General features: G+C 45.4%; 1 protein-coding gene across 4 annotated transcripts in view; it reads left to right on the forward strand.

Moving 5' to 3' along the window:
* The window catches only part of Myo1b (myosin IB), a 177,605-nt gene that overhangs the window by 96,298 nt on the left and 63,356 nt on the right, over nt 1–17,951 (forward strand). For all 4 annotated transcript variants that reach the window (XM_051153807.1, XM_051153806.1, XM_051153808.1 and 1 more), the window contains exons 6-7: nt 4,327–4,373; nt 11,155–11,218. In XM_051153807.1, coding sequence (XP_051009764.1) covers nt 4,327–4,373; nt 11,155–11,218 — 111 coding nt within the window. The remainder of the gene's footprint in view (nt 1–4,326; nt 4,374–11,154; nt 11,219–17,951) is intronic.

Consider the following 17,951-nt stretch of genomic DNA (forward strand, 5'->3'; position numbering starts at 1 on the left):
CCAGGCAGCCCCATTAGGGCAAAGTAATCGAAGGCAGGCAACAGAGTCCATGTCATAGACAGCACCCGCTCAGCTCTCATGTAAGGGCCCACTAGTTACATACATGTAGGGGGCCTGGGTCTAATCCATGCATGCTCTTTGATTGGTGCCTCCATCTCTGTAACCATGGGTCTCTAGCCATACAGTTTTTATCTAACTTACTTTTGGTTGGCTTTTTAAGAAATGGACTGTCTTTTGCAGTTGGCGTGCAGTGATATTTTATCATTCACGGTGATGCCCCGGGCTGCTTACTACTGGTGTCTGGGGAATCAATGGCTGTAGAAAGCCGAGACCTGGCTTTAGTTACATCCCCCAAGCCCTGCTGCTAGATCTCTGCTAACTAGCTCATATTCTTGGGGCCTAGAAATCCAAGATGAAAACCCTGCTAAGGTAGGTTTCGTTTCGAGGCCTCTCTCGTCTTAGAGGCAGCTGCCACCTTGATGCTCATGTGAGATCTTCTCTCTGTCTCTCGGCAACAAGAGTAGAAGTCAGCTCCCTGCTGTCCCTTCTCCACACCCCACGCTCCCCACCCAAGACCGCAGCTAGCTTTAAGGACCTCCCAAAGGCTCACCTGCCAGTCCTGTCATTCTGAGGTTAGAGCTTTAACATGTTAATGGGGAGGAAGGGACAAAAACATTGGCCCATCGATCAAGAATGAGCTAGAGATGAATTCTCTCACCAGATCTACCTTTGGCGTAAAGCACCCTTACAGGGTGGGAAGATGGCTCAGTGATAAGATAGTTGCTGCTTTTACGGAAGACCTGGGTTGGTTCCCGGCACATACGGGGCAGCTTACAACTGTCTGTTAACTTTAGTTCCAGTTCCTTCTGGCTTCTGCAGTCACCAAACACATATGATGGATGGAAATATATGTACACACACACACACACACACACGCATGCACACATACACACAGAGACGATACACATGCAGGCAAACACTCATACACATAAAGATGAATAAATATTTTTAAAGATCATGAGATTCCAGCTTTTCCTTATTGGTGGGAGGCTGTTAAATTTGCTCTATAGTGTAAACATGCCAGTGTTGTGACTAGTGCTGTTAGAGCGCCAATGTGATTTCTCAGCCTAGGCACTGTTGTGCTGGACCTGTCCTTGCTATGGACATAAGGCCTGTCCTATGCATTTGTGCTTGCCAGGGGCCAGTTATCCTCCAGACATTGGCCACTGTCTCCAGGGGAGCCAAAAGCACACTTTTAGAATCTGGACTAGAGGCATAGGTCAGCTGGGCCCTTTGCTCTGAGCGTAGAAGGACAAGATTGCAGGGGAAAGGAAAACAGAGCTGTCTTGGGATTGGTAGGCCACTCTTGGCATGGAGGGTCAGGATTCCTCCCTGTTGCCTCTTCTCCTCTGGCTCAGCCCCTCCTTCCCTCTTGGCAGTGTGTTTGAACTCTGAGTATTCAGTATGCCTCTGAAACGCAGTCTGTGCTTCAGGGGAGACACCATGCCCACCACGGTGCCTGACCCACAACATAGGAAAGTCACGAAGCCCAGTCAGCCATGGGACACACCATGCCCACCTCAGTGCCTGACCCGCAACATAGGAAAGGCACGAAGCCCAGTAAGCCATTAGGTTTTTATCTCCACTCTGTACTTTAACTGGCAGAGTCTCTGAGAAATGGCAGCCCTTCATCTTATCAGTCTGAGATTTGGGCTTTTTGCTTTCCGCCTTTGCTTTTAGGTTCTGTGCTCCACATGAGCGGTATTTCTGCGCACACTTATTTTAGGAATGCCGCATCGAACGTAGCAGAATGCCGCAGCTTGCGTCTCTAACTGGGATCTTTTTATTTGGTGGTATTTGAAACTAGGCGACAGTGCAGGAAATGGGAGAAATGTCCACTGTGGGTGCGTGTTATCTTTTATGGGAATGCTTTGCTTTTTAACTGGAGCGGCTACTGTAAATCAACGTTTAGAACAATGAACTTTATATTTAAAAAAAAAAAAAGAAAAGCCTAACAACTGTGGAATGTGTCTCGGGTATTTTATAATGGAGCACTTGTTTCTGATTCCGAGACTCACAGTAAAAAGACTTGAGTGTTTAGGGTTGTGTTTAGTAATGTGCAGTTCAGACGTGTTTGATGAGCTGATGGGGGTCTGAACCGAGTTTTCCTAGAGCAGCCCTTCGCTGGCCCCTGACTGGTAAGCCACAGTACAGTGATCTTTATGTGTCAGCATCGTGAGCTGGGCTTTGGTCCTGTACTGGTTAGTTAACTTGGGCAGGTCTACATTCCAAACCTGGTACAAAAGGCTAGCCAGCAAAAGCACGGGAAATGTCATAGTTTAATGGGGACTAGGTCTAGTGTCCACTGTCATCAAGGTTGCATTCATGGCAGCGTTTTGATTGGCAGTGGCTGCGTGAGGAGGCTCAGCTGCTCTTCTGCTCAGCATGTTTCCTTTTGTGACTGTTTCCAGTGTTTCCTCAGTGTACAGCGTGCCAGCCCATCTTCCTTTGAAATGAGAGTTTGGTGTCAGGAACTTATCAAACCATCCTTGCCTCAGGCATCTCTAATATAAGGAACCTTCTCTGTTGACTTGGCACATTTTGTCTTAACCCATCTTGAGCTGACTATGTGATGCTTGTTTGTTTGTTGAAACAGGGTCTTGCTGGCCTGGAACTCACTGTGTAGAGCAGACTGGCCTTCAGCTCACAGAGATCTGCCTCTGAGTGTTGGGATTAAATACCTGCACCACCCCACCTAGCCAGTTGTGTGTTTTTAAGTAAGAAACCATAAAAGAGGACCAGTGAAATAGCTCTGCAGGGAAAAGTACTTGCCATCAAACCTAAAGTCCGAGTTCAATCCCCAGTACTCATGTGGTCAGAGAGAGTTGTCCTTTGACTTCCATATGCCCACTCCCAATACATAAGAAACAAACAAACAAACAAACAAACAAACAAAGAGTTTTTAAAAGACATAAAACATTGACGTGACATGAGATACCACACCTCCGGTTTAGCTGCTGAGTGGTCAAAGTTAGTCTCTCCTAAGAGTGCCACCCTCTCTTTAGGGTGCTGTTTTCAGGGCTGGGCTGCCTCTCAAGCCCTTGTGCTCTGTGATGTTTGCTAATTTTCTCCCCCATGTAAGCTGATGAGATCATGGAGGCTTCCAGAAATGCCGTGTCTAGCCTCTTAATCGAAAGGTTCATTTCATTTCATCACATCATCAGGAATGATGCTTCTGGTCTCAACTGTGGCTTCCAGGAGCCAAAACAGCCTGGGTGGGAGGGGGCCTTGGTGGGATGCGGAGTTCTGTGTCTCTTCCAGGATGTACTGGGCCAGAGTCCCCTTATCCATGACCCTCATGTGACTGGGTTTCCCTCGGGGTTTGAGGTGTCCTGTCAGAGCATCCACAGGCCCTTTAACATATGTGACTTATACCCACCCTACTCTGTTCTCTGGTTTAATCATCCCAGATTGGCTTGTCAGTATTTGTGGAGTCTTGGTGAAACAATTCATTTGCCTTGGCACTATGCCTTTATCTGTGTTAAACAGGGACCTTTGGTGCTTGGAGCAGACTCACCCCATACTTCTCACCAGCCCTCACTTTACAGGGAGTCCCAGGGAAGACAGGTTTCCTTGAAGCAACTAAGATCAAAACAGACGTGTGCTGTGCATTGTGGGTCACTTTAGTTCCCTTTGTTTTCTAGAATGTTTCGTATAGGTCTGCCTGTTGGGCATAAACTAATAAAGTAGGTGTTGTTTCTATCTTATTTTAAATGACTCATTTTCCAACTCTCAGTATAGTTCTTACTGTACTGAAGTTATGTAATCACATTTACATAAGTAGCTTTATTTCAAAATTAAACAGTTTTAAGTTTCATATGCTTCCTGCAGTCTATAAACCTCACCCACTTGCATCAAACCTATAATAATAGAAAATGATTTCTGAGATGTCCTTATTGATCTTTTGGTGGAGGGCTAGATGCTTTGCTTGCTGCCCACTCACTAGATTCCTATCTAAATGAGTTAAAAACGTGTTGAATTAGGCAAGATTAAATTTAGAATAATACTTGAAACAATTCCAAGAATCAGAACTTTCACTTGCCCCCTTTTTTTTTTTTTAATATTTCTAATAACTGAGGGAAGTTTTAGAAACTTATTAAAATTTCTGTTAGATATATCTGTATGGAAATTGTGGGCAGAAATGCTGCCACTGCAATCTGTGTTTGCCAGGATTATTCCTGTCTGTGCTACAGTTGCTTTATGTTTCTGCTCGGAATAAATTTTTTTCTATCAGCTTTAATGATGCGTCTGTTTCTTTCTCACTAGCTTTTGGAAATGCCAAGACTGTAAGGAATGACAACTCCTCTAGATTTGTAAGTATTTGTATAAACTTAAGTGCTAACACTAATATTTAGTCCATGTGTGCTTAAACAAGCAGATGTTTAATATTTCTTAGTACACACATTTTTAAAGTCAGAAGGCAGCCACCACCTCTAGTTGAGGCCCACTGGAAATTCTGTAAGAACTCTTTTTTGTTTTGTTTTGTTTTCTGAGATTTTTCAGTTTTTCTTGGACTGGCAACATATTTTTTTTTTTTATTCTGTTTTCTCCTCATCTTCAGTCATGAGACTATATATGAGTTTAAATAAGGCTATTTATAATTATTTCTTACTCATCTAGAGTTTTGTATTTAGAAGTCATAATTAAGACTCAAATTCAGTAAAAAAAATAAAAAATAAAAAGAAGGATCTAGTTTGTATACTGTCGCCTTTGTCTCTTATTTGGTGGCCTCGGAAAAGCTGACATGTATTTTAAACCTCAGAGGAAAAATCACTAGGGTTAGTAAGCGCAGGGGCTGGGCGCTGCACACTGCAACCTGAAGCTAATTAGTGTCTTGTGGTTGAGCTGGTGGGTTCTGGCCCTAGCCCCTGCTCCGCCCTCCTCCCCTGTTCCACCCTCCTCCCCTGCAGCTGTCCAGCATGTGCCTGCATGCTGTTGAGTGTGGTCCTCTCCAACACGCTTCGGGCCTCTGATCTTCACAAAGATACAGGCATTACCTGTGTTTTTGCTTTCTGCAGTGCTGGAGACTTTGTGGCTGCTAAGCTATACCTTCTAGCACCCCACTCTTTCTCCTCCTCTCTCCCCTTTCCTCTCTTTCTCTCCCTCCTGCTCTCCTCTCTGTCCCTGTGGGTTACAGGGTTTTGTTACGTTCCTCAGGCAGGCCTTCAACTCTCATTTCTATGGCCTCAACATCCTCAGTAGGTGGGATTGTACACCTGTACCTGTTGGTCTGGCTCCATGAAGGTACTTTGGATTTTTTTTCTTCTTCTTTTGTGGTTTAACCAAGTTTTATATTAAAAGTTCACTTACTTTCTGAGCCATCGTCTCACCCACTGCTTGTGCCACCGAGACTGATTTTGGTCCTTTCTAAGGCCTCCCTGCCAGAGATGCTCCCCCGCTCCCTCGTCAGATCCCTGTGGGCCTTCTGCTTAGATGGGTTGTCCAAGGCTTAAATAAAGAAGTGGGCTCAGGTGGAGTAGTCTCTGCAGCTTAGGAAGCAGAAGGCCAAATAAGTTCCTAAACCCAGGGCTGTAAATTTTTCCATCGGATCAGCCAGTTAAGTTCTTATAACCAACTTGATCTCGGCCATTTCGTGCTTGGTAACATGGATAATCTGATCGCGTGAGTAGAATTTTGAAGTGAAGTGATTTCAACAACCAGGCTTCTTTATGTGATAGAAATTTAATGTTGTTTGCAAACTGGGTGCACAAATTTCTAAGTCTATGTGGCCATGGCACTACAAAGGCAGAAAACTGTAACGCTTTAAAGGTCATTCATTATAGTGGTGTTTAGGATCCATGAATGGCTTGCCAGGCAATTTAGCTTATTAAATAGCTTCAAAGAAATCCTCTTATAACATGGGTATTAGGATATGAGATTAACACTTGATTATGGGCTAAATCATTTCATGCCTAGCTTCTAGTAATTTCTCTGCTTTGTGGTCTGTGACTTGATTAGTAATACACCCAAATACATGTTATAATTTTATAATTGGACTCTATGCTATTTTGTGTATTATTGTGATCTTGCTTGATAATGCCCTTGACTGTGTTTGGTTAATCTAGAAAGAATTTGTTCATCACTTTACTGAGAAATCTGAAAGTACCTACTATGCTGTAGTTAAGACACATTGGTCACAGCTGACACTTGGAACCAGTGCGTTCAGGGATGTACCTCAGTGTCCCCCATGTCCCCCAATATTTCTAGTTAGACATATGGAACTTTTTTTTCCTTTTAAGAAAGAAACTCAATATTATAGGGTCATAAAACCTCTTTCTTAAGCAGTGCATGGAACATCTACTGGGTGCAAACTGGTAAGGTAGGTAGGGGCTGGGCGGAGGAAGACAGCACTTGAACCATTGGACAGTATTCTTGTCCAACCTCTCATTTGTTTAACATTTTTGTTTGTATTTCGAGACAGGGTTTCTCTGTGTAGTCCCAGATGTCCTGGAACTCTCTGTAGACCAGACTAGCCTTGAACTCACAGAGATCCTCCTGCCTCTGCATCTTGAATGGTGGTATTAATGGATTACCAGGCAACACTCATTCGATAAGAATTTTAGCCGGGCAATGGTGGCACACACATTTAATCCCAGTATTTGGGAAACAGAAGCAGGTGGGTCTCTGTGAATTCAAGGCCAGCCTGGTCTACAGAGTGAGTTCCAAGACAGGCAGGGCTCTTATACAGAGAAACCCTGTCTCAAAACCAAAACCAAACCAAACCAAACCAAACAAACAAAAAAAGTTTTAAAAATGTGTGGATTTGTTTCTGTCTTTTAATTTGAGTATAGGTTTCTTTACACCTCCCATGTAGCCCATGGCCTTTCTTTCTGGTAGCTGAAGTTATGTTTGCAGACAGGTCTCATTAGGCCTCTACTGTGCCCCTTTGCTTTTACAGTGCAGCTTCTTACAGTGAGAGCCCCTTACAGTGCAGCTCCCTACAGTGAGAGCCCCTTACAGTGAGAGCTCCCTACAATGAGAGCTCCTTACAGTGAGAGCCCCTTACAGTAAGAGCTCCTTACAGTGCAGCTCCCTATAGTGAGAGCTCCTTACAGTGAGAGCTCCTTACAGTGCAGCTCTCTACAGTGAGAGCTCCTTACAGTGAGAGCTCCTTACAGTGAGAGCTCCTTACAGTGAGAGCTCCTTACAATGAGAGCTCCTTACAGTGAGAGCTCCCTACAGTGAGAGCTCCTTACAGTGAGAGCTCCTTACAGTGCAGCTCTCTAGAGTGAGAGCTCCTTACAGTGAGAGCTCCTTACAGTGAGAGCTCCTTACAGTGAGAGCTCCCTACAGTGAGAGCTCCTTACAGTGAGAGCTCCTTACAGTGCAGCTCTCTAGAGTGAGAGCTCCTTACAGTGCAGCTCTCTACAGTGAGAGCTCCTTACAGTGAGAGCTCCTTACAGTGAGAGCTCCTTACAATGAGAGCTCCTTACAGTGCAGCTCTCTACAGTGAGAGCTCCCTACAGTGAGAGCTCCTTACAGTGAGAGCTCCTTACAGTAAGAGCTCCTTACAGTGAGAGCTCCTTACAGTGAGAGCTCCTTGCAGTGCAGCTCTCTGCAGTGAGAGCTCCTTACAGTGCAGCTCTCTACAATGAGAGCACCTTATAGTGCAGCTGTCTACAGTGAGAGCTCCTTACAGTGAGAGCTCCTTATAGTGCAGCTCTCTACAGTGAGAGCTCCTTACAGTGAGAGCTCCTTACAGTGAGAGTTTCTTACAGTGAGAGCTCCCTACAGTGAGAGCTTCTTACAGTGCAGCTCTCTACAGCGAGAGCTCCCTACAGTGAGAGCTCCTTACAGTGCAGCTCTCTACAGTGAGAGCTCCTTACAGTGAGAGCTCCTTACAGTGCAGCTCTCTACAGTGAGAGCTCCCTATGGTGAGAGCTCCCTACAGTGAGAGCTCCTTACAGTGCAGCTCTCTACAGTGAGAGCTCCCTACAGTGAGAGCTCCTTACAGTGAGAGCTCCTTACAGTGCAGCTCTCTACAGTGAGAGCTCCTTACAGTGAGAGCTCCTTACAGTGCAGCTCTCTACAGTGAGAGCTCCCTACAGTGAGAGCTCCTTACAGTGCACATCCTTACAGGGCAGTTTCCAGGGCCTGTCTCACTGAAACACTATTTCTGCTTCTTAGCCCCCACCTGGCTCTGCCTCAGCTTCACAAACCTTGTGACCCTCTGGCGTCTGAGAACTTCTTAGCCCCAAGCCTTTGCAGTTGTCTCCTCCTGCATGTCGGGTGCTCTGTAGTAGACCTGTATACGCTGGGTGGCTTCTTGAATTATTTGGCTCTCTTCAAATGTTACCTTGATAATATCTTTCATACACTCTTGACTTCATTTTTATTTTATTTGCCCAAGGTACTTATTACTCTTCTGAATTGCTGTATCAGATTACCTAATTTTGTCATCACTGACTTGAGATACTTGTAGGTCCCATGGGAGCAAGTCCTGACTTCCTTGTGTACCTTTCAGACCCTTCACAGTTAAAGGAGTGCATGGTGCCACAGTAGACACTCAGAAAACACTTAATCTGTGAATTCTTTTTAAGAAGCTTTCAGATTGGATAGGGAAGTTGGGCATCTCTAAAAATAATTATGACACAGTACATACAAGTTTTTCAGAAAACTGTGGGCAAAGTTGTGTGGGCTTTAAAAATCTAAGTGGGTCAAAAATCAACTGAAAAGCAGGAAGGAATGGCTTGGCATCATGACTGAAGCCTGGGCCTGCATTTACTGTACTTTGTTGTTTGACCTAAGAGTGTATGGCAGGAGTTTTAAGACTGGAGCCAGTGAGATCCCAGCTGAAGTGTGCTGAGAGTTGGGTTAGAATCCCTGCACGTTGTTTGTAGGTTCTAGGAAGCTGCAAGTTATTTCCAGCCAGACTAGTGATAATCAGAGCCAAGCTTTACATGAGCTGCAAGGTTGTGGCTGCCATATAGCATTCGGGCTGTCCCTTCAGCAAGAGATTTCTCAGGGCCGTTCAACAGCTTACTGATGGTTGCCTTACTGTTGCCCTCCCTCAAGTGTTTATACCCTTATCACTTACTCTCCAGCAACTTCTTCAGAGACATAATCATGACCGGGCCCCTCAAACTGAATTAATCCTACGCCCAGCACCTTGCCTGTGCGTGTGTCCCTATATACACCTGTGGTGGTTACTTTTTTTTTTTTTTTTTTTGCCAACTTAGGAAGGGTTTATTTTGGTGTACAATTTAAGGAGAAACACCCATCATGGTTGATGGAGCAGGCCCTGACACCGTGCCATCTGTCCGTGTTCGTCCTTTGCATGGTCCCCATGTCCCAAGAGTTCCACAGTCTCCTCAATAGCACCACCAGCTGGAACCAGATATTCAGACAGTGAGCCTGTGGGGAACGTTACATGTTCAAGAGGTTAACAGCTGTCAGCCTGGATGGTTTCCAGCTCCTGTCTCACCAACCCCTCCTCTGGCTCTCTGTATCCTGTTGCTTCTCTGCCGGAGGTGGGGGGGTTAGGGGAGGGGCAACGGGACTCCTGTCAAAGCTATCTCCTCCAGAAGGCCAGTCCCTAGTCTCCTCTTCAGAGTCCTCTTTCCTAATCTCTAACTGCTTCGGTTCTGTGTCCCTGCTGTTCTGGAGGGCCACTCTGTGAAGGCCAAGCCCGGCCCTGCGGCTCTGGCTAGCTCTCAGTTCATGTTCATCTTTTGCCGCTTCTAGAAGCAATCACCCTTTCTCCCCTAATAGTGCAGCCAGCTGATGCCCTGAGCCCTTGACACCCATTGCATCTGGTCCTGCACCTTTCCAGCCCATCGTACACTAGTCAGGTGACCTTGTAAATGACAAATCTGATCTTGACTTCTTGCTTAGGTGCCTTCAGTTCAGTGGCTCCTGTCAGGAGCCTGACGCCCTTCCTCACTGTCCTAACAGGAGCTCATCCTTACGCCTGCTCCCTAACTCCTGTCCGCCTCACTGCAGAACCTTCACATTTATTCTGCACTCACTTCCTCTTCTGCCCTTATCCACACTGCTTGCATAGCCACGTGCATCCGCGAGCTGTGGGTCTCCCCACCACACTGTCCTGTTTACCAGGCTGCCGGCTCCTTCCCAGCAGGGCTGTGTCTGGCTTTTTCCTCCACCTCTTTCACCCTAAAAGAAATGATTTGGAGACATTTGCTTGATGCAAGTGAAGATTTAAAAGGATAGATGACGGCAGTGGAAGAGGAGATGGTGAGGGAGCATCCATAATCTAATAAAAAGTCACAAATTGCATTGTTGACTAAGTGCCATGCAGTCAATGTTTTTTTCTCCCTTCCTATCACGTTTTGAAAATTAATGTAATTCTTGGGGAAAGCTATATACAGAGTGTCTATCTGACTATGATTAAGGTAGGACATGAAACAAAGCAAAAGCAGTTTTTACTTATTAAATAAACACACCCATTTCCAAACACAAAACAGCTGTCATGGTTATTCTGCTATTCTTGTTATTATTCAGCGAGGCAGTTAGAGAATAACTCTGTAAACTTCACAATAGCAAACTACATGTGTTTTAAAATACTGTCCATAAGTGTAATGTGAATCTCAGCTCTATATTGCCATATAATCTAGGTCAAAAGCCACTGAAAGCAGTCTTTGATTCTGAGCTTGCGACACCTCATCATTGTGTGTTGGTTTGAGTAGATGGGAACACGGAGTGTTAGTTTTGCTCACTGCCTGATAGGGAGTTTGCAGCAATGGCCGGAAATACATTTGCCTATAAAATGAAATCGCTCATCCCAGTTTCTCTGCCAAGACTGTTGCTCTTGTTTTTAGTCTTGATGTGAGACAGTGTACCCTTCAGGACGTTTGAAAAAGATCTGAAGTGGAAAAGTCACATGATGGAAAGGACCACCCCCCCCCCCCTTGTGTTTGTGCCCGTGTGTCAGCAATGATCTGTTCCTAAATTAGCCATCGCGAGATGGGCTCTAGGTAACAGGCATGCAGTGTGAATTATTCATGGAGCACATTGTTTTTCCATCGTGCTTGTATGAACTGCCTTTCTTAATTACTTTGAAACAAAGCTCGTATGCTGTTCTCTAAAAATATGCTGACTGTTTTGAGAGGAACTTACAGAGTCTTTCTTTGACAGGGCAAATATATGGATATTGAATTTGACTTCAAAGGCGATCCGCTGGGAGGCGTGATAAGTAACTGTGAGTATTTTACTCGGCTCTTTATAAACCAGTAGAGAACAGTCAAACATGCATTTTAAAATAGCGGAAAAATTTAAATACTGTGTCTTGAAGAAAATACTGTGTCTGGGAAGAAAGTGTATTTACTTTCCTAAAAATTTTTCACTGTTGCATTCCAGATTGCTTTATAATATAATGTAGGATACATACACACACACACACACACACACACACACACACACAATTTGTTTGTTTGTTTGAAATATAATCTTACTGTCTTGCCAAACGCGCCTCAAAACTCCTGTATCATGGCTGACTAAGAATTGTTCAGATCAGTTTATTATTACCCATCAGGGTAGCGGCACCCTGGCTCTAAGGCCGGGAAGGCACATTAGGGTATCGGCACCCTGGCTCTAAGGCCGGGAAAGCACATCAGGGTAGCGGCACCCTGGCTCTAAGGCCGGGAAGGCACATTAGGGTATCGGCACCCTGGCTCTAAGGCCGGGAAAGCACATCAGGGTATCGGCACCCTGGCTCTAAGGCCGGGAAGGCACATCAGGGTAGCGGCACCCTGGCTCTAAGGCCGGGAAGGCACATTAGGGTATCGGCACCCTGGCTCTAAGGCCGGGAAAGCACATTAGGGTATCGGCACCCTGGCTCTAAGGCCGGGAAGGCACATTAGGGTATCGGCACCCTGGCTCTAAGGCCGGGAAGGCACATTAGGGTAGCGGCACCCTGGCTCTAAGGCCGGGAAGGCACATTAGGGTATCGGCACCCTGGCTCTAAGGCCGGGAAGGCACATCAGGGTATCGGCACCCTGGCTCTAAGGCCGGGAAGGCACATCAGGGTATCGGCACCCTGGCTCTAAGGCCGGGAAGGCGCAGTGAAGCTGTCTAGGAAACTGTCTAGGACTCCACTGATGTGTTTGTACTTACTATATTTATACCTCACAGCTCTTCAAGCTAATCTAGTGTGAAGAAGACTCTCGGGGTTATTTTCCTTAATAAAATATCTTCTGTGATTAAAAATAAGGAATGTATTAACTAATTTTGTGGTGCTAAGAAGAACTCCAGGGCCTCACACACACTGGGAAAGTGTACTGTGCCTTAGCCCTGAAATATAAATTGTTTGTTTGTTTGTTTGTTTTGGGGACAAGGTTTCTCCGTGTAGCCCTAGCTGTCCTGGATCTTGGGCTGTAGACCAAGCTGGCCTCAAACTCAGAGATCCACCTGCTTCCACCTCCCAAGTCTTGGGATTAAAGGTGTGTACCACCACCCAGCTGAATAGCTGATTTTAAATGTATAGCTTTTAAAATGAAGCATTCATTTAATACAGTGAGCAGACCTGTACTTCGAGTATTATTTTGAGAGATATGCCCTCTCTTCCAGGATCCTCGATAACGAGCAGGACTGGGTAAGGGCAGCTAGGTAGCTCCAGGTCCAGGGCCTGTGGACTGTGGGCATGAGCCACAGCTTGACTGGCTTCACTGTGCCTTCCCGGCCTTAGAGCCAGGGTGCCGATACCCTAATGTGCTTTCCCGGCCTTAGAGCCAGGGTGCCGCTACCCTGATATGTCTTCCCGGCCTTAGAGCCACAGTGCCACTACCCTAATGTGCATTCACAGCCTTAGAGCCAGGGTGCCGCTACCCTGATGTGTCTTCCCGGCCTTAGAGCCACAGTGCCACTACCCTAATGTGCATTCACAGCCTTAGAGCCAGGGTGCCGCTACCCTGATGTGTCTTCCCGGCCTTAGAGCCACAGTGCCACTACCCTAATGTGCATTCACAGCCTTAGAGCCAGGGTGCCGCTACCCTGGTGTGTCTTCCCGGCCTTAGAGTCAGGGTGCCGCTACCCTGATGTGTCTTCACAGCCTTAGAGCCACGGTGCCGCTACGCTGATGTGTCTTCACAGCCTTGGAGCCAGGGTGCCGCTACCCTGATGTTTCTCCTTTTGATTTCAAATGCCATTTGTTTGGAAATTAATTACAACACAAGGGCTTATGTGTCCCCAGCCGTTGTCTTGCTATCCTCGGGCTGTTTTTAGGATCACAGTACCAGAGCTCTTATTGCCTCTTCACCCCAGACAGAGGGCTACAGGAACTGTTCAAATGAAAACAAATGTAAGTCTAGCTAGATAAGGAAGTGACAGCTGTCAAAGTGTGCAGAACACCTTCATTGGTTTGTTGCAGTAAGAACATTCTTTTTTCCTTTTTTTAAAACAGATTTTAAAAATGTTTTTTAAACTGCAGCTGGGCAGTGGTGGCACATGCCTTTAGTCCCGGCACTTGGGAGGCAGAGGCAGAGGCAGAGGCAGAGGCAGACAGCTCTCTATAAGTTCAAGGCCAGCCTGGTCTACAGAGTGAACTCCAGGACAGCTAAGGCTACACAGAGAAACCCTATCTTGAAAGCGCCCCCTCACCCCCCAAATTTTTTAAATTGTGTATATGTGTATGTCTGTGTCTCTACGTGTGGGTGCAGATGCTTGTGAAGGCCAGAAAAAGATGTGGGTCCCTTGAGCTGGAGTCACAGGTTGCTGGGAGCTGCCTCACCTGGGCACTGGGAAACTAACTTGGATCCTCTCGAAGGGCAGCAACCACTTTGACCACTGAGCGGTCTCTTTATCCTCAGCATTTCTTTTTCTTTTTCTTTTTTCTTTTTTTTCCAAGACAGAGTTTCTCTGTGTAGTCTTTGTTGTCCTAGACTTGCTTTGTAGACCAGGCTGTCCTCAAACTCACAATGATCCGCCTGTCTCCGCCTCCCAAGTGCTGGGATTAAAGGCGTGTGCCATCACACCCGACTCCCAGCATTCCTTTTTCAAATGAAATATTTTATTGACTCTGAGATATAAAATGGCGGAAATGAACCATGATCTGGTGAAAGAGGAGATGAGTACCCCCAGAGCCCTTGATCCCCAAGGTGTTCATGAGCTCTTCCTGATCAGCCCTAGGGTCAGAGGAGTGCTGCAGAAATTGGTGTTTTAAGTAATTTGAGCTTACTATGTAGCCTAACTTGTGGGGTGTAGTGGCGGGAGGGAAGGGGAAGGTGGAGAGGGAAGGAATGAGAACATACATGTATATTTATGGATATTAATGACTGTATGGAGGCCAGAGATCAATGTCAGTGTCTTTTGTTTTGGTTTGGTTTGATTTTTCAAGACAGGGTTTCTCTGTGTAGCTTTGGCTGTCCTGGACTTGTTCTGTAGCCCACACTGGCCTTGAACTCACAGAGATCCACCTGCCTCTGCCTCCCAAGTGCTGGGATTAAAGGCGTGCACCACTGTGCCCAGCTGTCAGTGTCCTCATCCACTCTCCACCTTATTTTTTTGAGATGAAATCTCTCACTGAACCTGGAGCTCAAAGATGTGGCTGGGCCAGTGGCTAGCGCATCCCAGAGTTCTTGTCTCTGTCTCCCCAGTGTTACAGACACATGCCCTAGAGCCCAGCTTCTCACAGGAGTCCTAGGGTCCCGAACTCATGTGTCATGCCTGTACGGCACGCACTTTATCGGCGGAACTATCTCCCAGCCCCCAAGTACCTGGATTTTAAAGCATAAAATGTCCATCACAATTCACAGGTAGGCCTAGCGCCTTCTCATTTTTAATGGGAGTGAATTCTGTGCTTCTTCCCACTTCAGCAGTTTGCGGTTCTTACGTGATTTTACTTTTCCTTTTGGTCAGCCTCACTATATACTTTTGTGTACTGGCTATTCGTTGCGATTGCACATAGCTGTAAGAATGTATCGTTGTAGGGGAAATGCCTGGAAGGGAAAGTTCTAATATGAGATGAAATTGGATAGGATGCTGCAATTTAGATTAGATGATTTTATCTGCCAAATATGGAAGCAAAGTACCCCTGCAGCGTGCATATGCTATAATCAGAAGCAAATGATGGTGGCCCCTCCCAGACTGCCTGGCAGACGCCCCGAAGTGTATGGCAGCTGATGAGAGCTGTCTGGGAAAGGGGGTGACTGGAATTTAAGACAACCATCTTAATGAACGATTAATTTTAATTCTGCAAGCTATCCATAAATCTTTAGTACTTCCTTTTTGTAAGGCAAATTAACTCTAGTTATTACATTGTTAATATTAGTTATTACGTTAACTAGTTATTACATCAATGGTAACAGTAGCTTCGTCCTTTCATCACAGAACATGCAGCTGAACATTCTGGAATGATTTAATTAATACTGTTCTTGAGGACTCTATGAACATAATTAGGGGTTACTTTACTAAAAGTATGAGAAAGTAATTTTGGATTTGAAATTTAAGTTCCAGCTTTAAACAGAAATTTTGCCTTGACATAAGAATCAGCAGATTCTTACAGTATCCATGGAGAATAAATACTAAACACTTCTTTTCCATTAAGAGTTATATGTCTGTGTGAATGAATTTCATATGGTCTTGGTTACTATGTGTTCCCACAAGAAAATTGTATTGAAATTTATGAAGTGGGAACACCCCGGTGCTTAAGAGTGTCCTTTGCTTTAGCAAAGATTAAGAGGTAAAGCTCCAGAGTTACTGCATGATTTTATGCATATATTTGTTTTTTGGAACAGGAAGTTTAACCCCATATAGACAGGGCTGACTCATGGTGGCCCTGGAGCTGCTGCCCTGGCCTCGGTGCATGTGAAGCAATGGGAGAACCCCTGAGGTTCTCTCCACATCCTAACAAGTTAGCTTCTTGCAGCATGGGCTTTGCCATTTTGTGGAAGATGTACATTGCTTCCTTTCCCAGCAACCACTAGTAAAAGCACAAATGGTTACTGGCTAAAATTATTACCCTGAGAGAGGTGCAAGAGCTCTTTCTAGACAGCTGTATGCCAGGTAAGTGGAAAACAGAGGCCAGCAACTCAGCTCCCTCTCTCTAAAAGAGATATGCAATAAAACTTTAAGTCTGAGACTCACTGGGAAGTTACAGATCCCCGAGTACAGTGTGCTGTTAGGAAGGAGGTGTAGTTAAAATGGAAGGTGGCAAAGCTTTCTTTAGCAGAGAAGATAAAAGAGATGTGCATGCAGATGCTCCACTGACCGGGAGTGATGCTCCTCCGCTTGCTCAGCCTTGTTGCTCGCGTACTAGTCTTTGTATTTGGGATTTGAAGGTTTCTGTGCCCTACTGGTATTAACTGGAACCTTCGAGAAACTGGGTCTCTCTTTGTCTCTGTTTCTCTCCCCCCCCCCCCCCCCTCGCTCCTCCCTCTCCTCTTCTTTTTCTTCTTCTTATACTCCCAGGCACCTTCTTAAATCTGTGGTACTTGGACGCATTTAGACTGGAAAAATATGATATCAATCTCAAAGGTTTTTATTTGCTCAAAGAATGGCAGAGAGATGCATCTGCTTCGAGAACATCTCTAATTTCAAGTGAACCCTCTAATCTGTAAACCAAGGTGAAGATTCTGGCTGCCCTCATCCCATTTGGGTATCAGGAGCCTCACAAGACTGAACTGGGGAGACACAGGCAGCCAGGTGTCCCGTTTTATCATTCGCGGCGTTTACTTCATGAGCACAGTTCTTGCCAGTTTATCACACGGTCTCTGGTGTTTATACAAAGACAGCTAGTTACTGAAGTTCTCTGGGCCTCCGCATCTTCTTCCTTGAATTGAGATTAATAGTGTGTCAGGCCGTGTGAGGATCAGGTATTTGTTAGCTCTAAACTGCATGTTGTGGGTGTGGCACCTAATAAACACTAATAATGCCTATTTTCTACTATTATATGCTGATTTGTTCATAGTCTGTACCCTATCACCAAATACATATTTTGTAGGCACAGAGACTGCCTATCTATGGCTGAATAACCACCTCCTGAGGAAATCTGGCATAAGAGACAGACAGACAGACAGACAGACAGACAGACACACACACACACACACACACACACACACACACACACACTGAATATCACAGGTAATTTTATGCTTTTGAAATTTTTAAGAAGTAAAGCTCCAGATTAAGTATAATTTTATGTATATTTTTTTTTTCTTGGTGATACTGAGGATTGAATTTAGGACCTCTTGCTTATGTACTCTCCCACCAAGCCGCATGCCCATTCTTTTTTACTGTTTTGCATGCTCACACAATATGGAAGATAGCATCGAGGAGTTGTACTGAGTGCGTCCTGGGCTTGGAACTCGGGTTTCTAGACATGGTGACTGGCACCTTTTCCCTTCTCACAGCCCAACAATCTTATTTTAACAGCCACAGTTGAGTAGATTTTTCAGGAATGGCCACTATAAATTGTCATTCTGTGTCCACACCGTTGGGCTGTCCCATTCTTGTTGAGTCAGGGCTCAGCCATGAGGCTTGTTAGTGGAACGGTTATCAAGGAGAGACGAGCCAGACTTGGACACTGACTACATAGTGGTGCCTGCCTCTTGCTGGTTTGGGAGTCTTTTTTCACTACACTGTGTACCAGCCACAGTCATCTGTTTGGGACAGAAGAGGGGCATGAAGTGAGCTGCCCAATATGTGTTTGGGGACATTGCCCATCAGTGTTGCCTAGAGACCAAAAGCAAGCCCAGGGCTGATCAGCCACGTCAGGTTCAGACCAGAACTGCTCAACGCTTTGCAGTACTGAGATTTTAGGTGGCTTTCCTACACAGTCCAAATCAACCCATGTTGACATTTTGGACAAGTGAGAAGTAGGCATGGGTTGAAGAAAATAGACTTTTAAAAAAAATTTTATTAATTAATTCAGATTACAACTCAATTGCCATCCCATCACTTGTATCCTCCCATTCCTCCCTCCCCTCCCCCCACTTTCA

Source organism: Acomys russatus, chromosome 12 (assembly GCF_903995435.1).
Source record: "Acomys russatus chromosome 12, mAcoRus1.1, whole genome shotgun sequence".
Classification (NCBI taxonomy): domain Eukaryota; kingdom Metazoa; phylum Chordata; class Mammalia; order Rodentia; family Muridae; genus Acomys; species Acomys russatus.